At 31.7% G+C, this 6,000-nt stretch overlaps 1 protein-coding gene across 9 annotated transcripts in view; it reads right to left on the reverse strand.

The window, feature by feature from the left end:
- The window catches only part of dpr18 (defective proboscis extension response 18), a 52,836-nt gene extending 48,350 nt beyond the window's left edge, over positions 1-4,486 (reverse strand). For 2 of the 9 annotated variants that reach the window (XM_070109619.1, XM_070109618.1), the window contains exon 1: positions 4,236-4,486. In XM_070109619.1, coding sequence (XP_069965720.1) covers positions 4,236-4,341 — 106 coding nt within the window. In that variant the 5' untranslated portion in view covers positions 4,342-4,486. Of the gene's footprint in view, positions 1-2,271; positions 2,750-2,827; positions 3,015-4,235 lie in introns of all 9 variants that reach the window. The other 7 variants (XM_070109623.1, XM_070109622.1, XM_070109625.1 and 4 more) reach the window with 7 other exon arrangements.
- Positions 4,487-6,000: the final 1,514 nt, after the last annotated feature.

Consider the following 6,000-nt stretch of genomic DNA (forward strand, 5'->3'; position numbering starts at 1 on the left):
GAAATGCGAACGAACGTGCTGAATAGCAGAAATCTTCACTGCAGTAAGTTCATAGATACGATTCGTTCATGTACACGGCACAAATTTGTATCATGCGTTTATTTATATCTACATATACATATACTCGTATATATATACATATATACATATATGCGTGTTTATGCATATGAAACTGAATGCAGAGCTATTGAAAATTGATTGCCGCAAAGCAACTGCCTAAAGCTTGACGTTCTCATATGGTTATTGGAGCAATTCAAGCATTAGTGGCAAAACTACATTAGGAAATTTTCTGGGATTTAACAAAATTATAATAGCTTTTTCAATTACTTATGTTTTTTGATTAAGCACTTATTTCTATGAAAAGAGTATTGCAATGAAATTTTTATTGAATTATTTCATTATTGGCAAACAGAAAAAAATTTTCTTTTCCACTTCACAGAGTGGCTATATATGGCGCAAAACTCATGTTTTTTAAGTTAGACAGTTTTAGTTTGAGAGTCAACCCTTTCTTTTTTCTTTATGCTTAAAGCATTTTTATATAATAAACAATACAATTTTTAAGCAAGTTATTAACTTATTTTACGTTTTATATGTTTTTTATTTAAAAATATAATACTTAACAGAGCAAAATATTATTGTTTGTTACAAAAAAATTCTTAGTATATTGTAGAACACGCCCTCCTCCTAACGACCCAGGCTATTCGTTTAGGCATGGATTCACACAAGCGTTAAAGAAAATTTTTATTAATTTAATCATTCCACACAGCTTCAACAATTGTTTCCATTCTTTTAGACTTTTGGACGCTTTTCTCTTATCATTTTGCCATATATTGCCAGAAGTTCTCAATTGGATTGAGATCTGGACTGTTTCCTGGCCACGTGAGAGACTCAATTCCATAAAAAATTTTTTGGTTTTTAACCTGTAAGTGTTTGTAATGAGTTATTGAAAAATCTTATTCAATAATTTTATACTTTAGCTACCGTTTTGTGCTTTATGGCAAGGGGCTGAATCATCCTGAAAATAAACTTTTTGAGCGTGTTCGAACAGCCTTCTTTCAAAATTGTCATGAATTTTTGGCATTAACAGATTCTTTATGAATACAAGCTGCCCAACACTAAACTTGGTTACAGCCCTCCGTACCATTAAAAAGGGCGAATGCTTTACGGTGGGCAAAACACAGCTTTCCAAAAAACGCTCTCCTTTCCAACGACGCACTGTGGCACTTCGGTTGGGTCCACATAAATTAAATTCGGATTTGTCGCAAAAACTAACATTTCTCCAGTCAAATGCAGTCCAAGTTTTATGTGATTTTGCCCACTCTCGCCGCTTTTCCTTCATTCGGATAATAAGAAGTGGCTTTTTGGATGGACGTCGCGCTCGTAATCCAAGATTATTCAAGACATATTGCGTAGAATGTGTAGTTATTTTTACCCCTGTAGTTTCGTAAAATATTAAATTGATTGTTCCAGCATGTCGAAAAAAATCAGTAATGCACATCCGTTTAATTTGTCGTTCATGACAAGGTTTCACTTTTTTCGGACGCCCACTGCCCTTTTTTCGATTTATAGAATTAAAATTCGTATAATTTTTAATAATATTGCACACACTCCAATCACGTATGTCCATTTTATGAGGTATTTGAATTTTGGATAATTTATTTTTATATAAAGCTATGATTTCTGCTTTCTTCTCTATTGACAACACCATGTTCAACTTTTCTTATTTTTACAACTGACTCAAAACAAAATACCGCAAGTACTAAAATAAACACGTGCAGAAACTAACGTTTTCAGAAATAACGGTCAACTAATGTACTCACATAACAAAAAAGTCAAATAAAACAATTAGCTTATTTTAAGGGAATAGTGACAGTTTAAAAATGGAATATTGAAAATTTTCGACTGCGTGGCTTTTGTTTTCTCTGACTGTAGATATATGTATGTATGTACATAGTACATATGTAACTACACCAACTTTAGCGTAATGGGAAACCAAAACTCTCAATAATATCAAATTTTTTCGTTGAAATCTTATATTCTCACAGGAACTAAAACCATAACATATATTTAAGGTTCAACATTTATAGTCAATAAAATAGGTCTTCAGTTATCTTCTAACAAATACATTTTTTACCGGATATACTGGTAGATTCTGGTCCAAATTAGATCTTCTTTCTTAATTGTTTAATTTCAATTTCAAATTATTATGAGCAATAATTTATATGAACACATTTTTAAAGTGAAATAAATTTTGAACAATTAGGTACTTACATAACATTTGGTTTTGCGAAGCAACTATCGTAAAAAATATTATCAGAGACATAAGTCGCAAATCGTAGAAATTTAATAAATGCCTCATTCTTCTCTCTTCCTTTCTTTATTATGTACGGAAAAAATACCGTTGCCGACTGTCTTTTCATTTTACGTTCTCGGTCCTGCGAATGATTTCTCTTGTACTGCATTAAATAATATTTTATTCCCTGATTTCCAACGTAATTCCATTATTCTTCTCTTAGCATCACTTGTGGCAAGATTATATTTAGTTTTGGTCACTATATTAATATATTATTGCTTCTTACTAACTGTCATATTCATTCCGTAGGATGTTAGAAGTTTGTTATTGAATTTTAAGTTAAAAGTTATAAAAAATATATTAAAGCAAGATTCACCAATTACCATTTTTTTTACCAGATTTCTACATATTACAGTTAACATCTTCATTTAAATATCCACTTCAAATTTAAATTTGCTAACAGAAATCAGAACATACACATACGTTATGTAGAGGTTATGTGAATGCTTTCGTACATCAATCAATTCAATTTACCTTCGTTATATTAAAAAATCACGATGTATTCGAGATATTTATGGTACCCGACCGATGTTAGTCACTGTCGGCTAAAATACTAATATGAGTAGAATTTAGTTATTCTTCAAGTGAAAAACCCTTAACATTTCATTTATGATCGATGTTGAGTAAGGTATTTTACTTTTATGCTTCGAAAGTGATGTCCCTACGGCGATAGATAAGAATAATTCATATCTCTGAATACTTTTATAAAATCATTTCTGGGTGTCCATCAATGAGCAACAACTACCCTTTAGCTTTTTCTAAAAGTAGAATATATAATATATAAGTATATCTAAATGTCTAAATTATCAAAATTTAAGTAAGGAAAACTCTTGGATTAAAAGAGGTAGACAATTTAATTTTTATCTAGAATTTGTAGTTAAAAAGGTAGTCGAGTGATAAAATTCTTTGAGTCATATGAAAGATGACAGCATGATTCACAAAACGTAAGAAGCGACGGTAGGGATTTGTAGAGTTATCCGTAAAACTTGCTTTATTGGCGATTGGCTTGGGAGTAAATTTTAACAAAAATGGTGACTAGAATCCGACAATGTGATTTAAGTATTTTGTGAAAAAATTCGAAGTGAATGTATTTTTAAAGTCACAAATGATATTTGTTCATTGATAGTAAATAACACTTAATTAGCTTATTATGTAAAATATTTGTGAATTGTGCATATGTTGTAAGTAGGTATATTTACTTATTTATTCTTATGAGAAATCTTAAAATATGCTTATTAATTCAAAAATTGTTCTGTTTTCATCATCATGATTGTAGGACACATCTTCTTTAATCGAATATTTTTTTAGGATTACACAAATATGGCATTTATATTTTAAACACCGTAAGCTTTATTTCCAAGGCCTAACAGTCTTACAAATGTCGAGTTCAGTACATATTTGTCTGTGTCGCTTTACGAAATGAACCTCACAGAAATTTCTGCGATGATGTGGACTACAAAATATATTGTAATTTAAGTTTTTATGGTTTTACTGTTAACAGGTACTATAAATTTTCTTTAATATTTAAATTTTCTCCTGAAATGACACACTTCGTTAACTTTGAACTGGCATCTTCAACTACTAAATGATAATTTTCGAATGACTCGGTTCCATTCCGATTTAAATTGGCATAGTGGCATAAATACAATTTGTGTATGTACAAAAGCGTGTAAAGTATGAAAATTCACTAAATGCGGATTTTCGAGAGCATTTGCCCTTTAGTGCACAATTTCTTTTAAGTTTTGGGTCAACGCTTTCATCTTTATTCTCTTAATTGGCGTTTTACGCCTTAATATTTCATGGCCACTAAAAATTTTTTACTCAAACTAACACACATAATCACTTTATTGCTTGTATATCCGGTATAAAGGCTGAGCAATACCTTCATTTAACAATCTGTGTGATGGGATTTTTTTGATATTTAACATACGACATTTAAGGTTTGAATGGCTTCCGCTTTCTGGCAAATAACTTTTTATGAGCAACATTGACTTTTCACACTTTTAACTGCCATTTGTATATACACTGGCTAGCCCTTTTTTGGTTATACTGATGTATTATCCGCATTCACTCGCACGGACATCTTCAGAAGCAGGAACAAACTGTTCGCAAATACCACATCTGTACGCAGCATCCACTATTCTACTTGTAGTTAAGTCAAGTCAAACATACCACAGTGTTGCCTTAGTGGTGGAGTAGGCAAATTCAACATGTTTTTGCCACTCATTTGCCATTTTTATTGAGTGAGCATACAAAAACCTTGAGTGCTTTATTTGCCGGATTGTGGGCGAAAACTTAAATATCATAAGTGTACAATAGTGTGCAACAACAAATGCTATAGAAAGGTGTTGTGGCGGAATATAGGACCTTAAGTTAGATAATTATTATTGTTCAGAACAAATTAAATAACATTTATTAAATGATTATAGATGTATAACAATTCATTACTCAACGAAACCGTGCATGGCTTACAATCACATTTTGTATCTTATTAACTTATTTTATAGATTATTGACTCACTTAGTTTCATTACTACATTTTGCTTCGTGTCCGAGATATTTACATTAAAATCAACAACACCCTAAATTAGGTAAATGTAATATAAAGCAACCAAAGAGAAAAGCTTAACATATCTGGCATAGCAAAAACAGAATTGGAAATTAGTTATTACAATATACCATATGTTTAGGGTTTAGACCAAATGTCTAGACCAGTTTCATTCATACTCAGCGTTAAAATAAAATGTGTTTTAGAAAACATATTCCTTAATTTAAGTAAAATATCACACACAATAAAAAGTTTAAGGTTAGGTATTATGTTGGAAACCACTTAATAGGATATATTGGGGCTACGGGGAAGGTTTGGACTGATTGCATTGCCTTGCTAGAGTCACGAAAATAATTATATACTTCATCATCTCTCTTATAAAATTTGATGTCTCTGACACATTTATTTACTGAGTTATAGTACTTTTGGTAGTTTTTAATGTAACTGTTATAGGGAGAGTGGGTGTAGTAACCATATGATTTCACCTATTTTCATAGTGAATAAAGAGCTGTTAAAAAACTTAGTTTAATAATTTCATTAGTGTGTGAGATATGTACATTAAACGCATTGGTTGATTACGCCCACTTTTTGAATATTGTCAACCCACAAATGCCCCTCCACTGCCATTTCGTGTATCAAATTATGTTATATTTTAATATTGAGCACACTTATAACATTTTAAAATTCCCGATTCCGCTCGTTTGCAATACACTCCTTCTCCTCGTGGATATTTTTCGCTTGCACTGACGGCTGGACAGACATACACACGAATTTCAACTCGTCTCGTCATCCTGATTATTCATTCGAAAATTTACATACAAAAATTTTTTTCGTACAAAACATTTTTATACCCTGAACAGGGTATATTAAGTTTGCCCACGAAGTTTGTAACACCCAGGAAATATATGATCAGCATGATAAGCTGAGTTGGTTTAGCCATGTCCGTCTGTCTGTCTGCCTGTATATATGCAAACCAGTCCCTCAGTTTTTAAGCTATAGATCAGAAATTTTGCTCCTGTCCTTTTCTCACTTAAGAAGCTGCTCATTTGTCGGAATGGCCGACATCGGACCACTATAGCATATAGCTGCCATACAAACTG

The sequence above is a fragment of the Bactrocera oleae genome, chromosome 5 (genome assembly GCF_042242935.1).
Source record: "Bactrocera oleae isolate idBacOlea1 chromosome 5, idBacOlea1, whole genome shotgun sequence".
In the NCBI taxonomy this organism is placed as follows: Eukaryota; Metazoa; Arthropoda; class Insecta; order Diptera; family Tephritidae; genus Bactrocera; species Bactrocera oleae.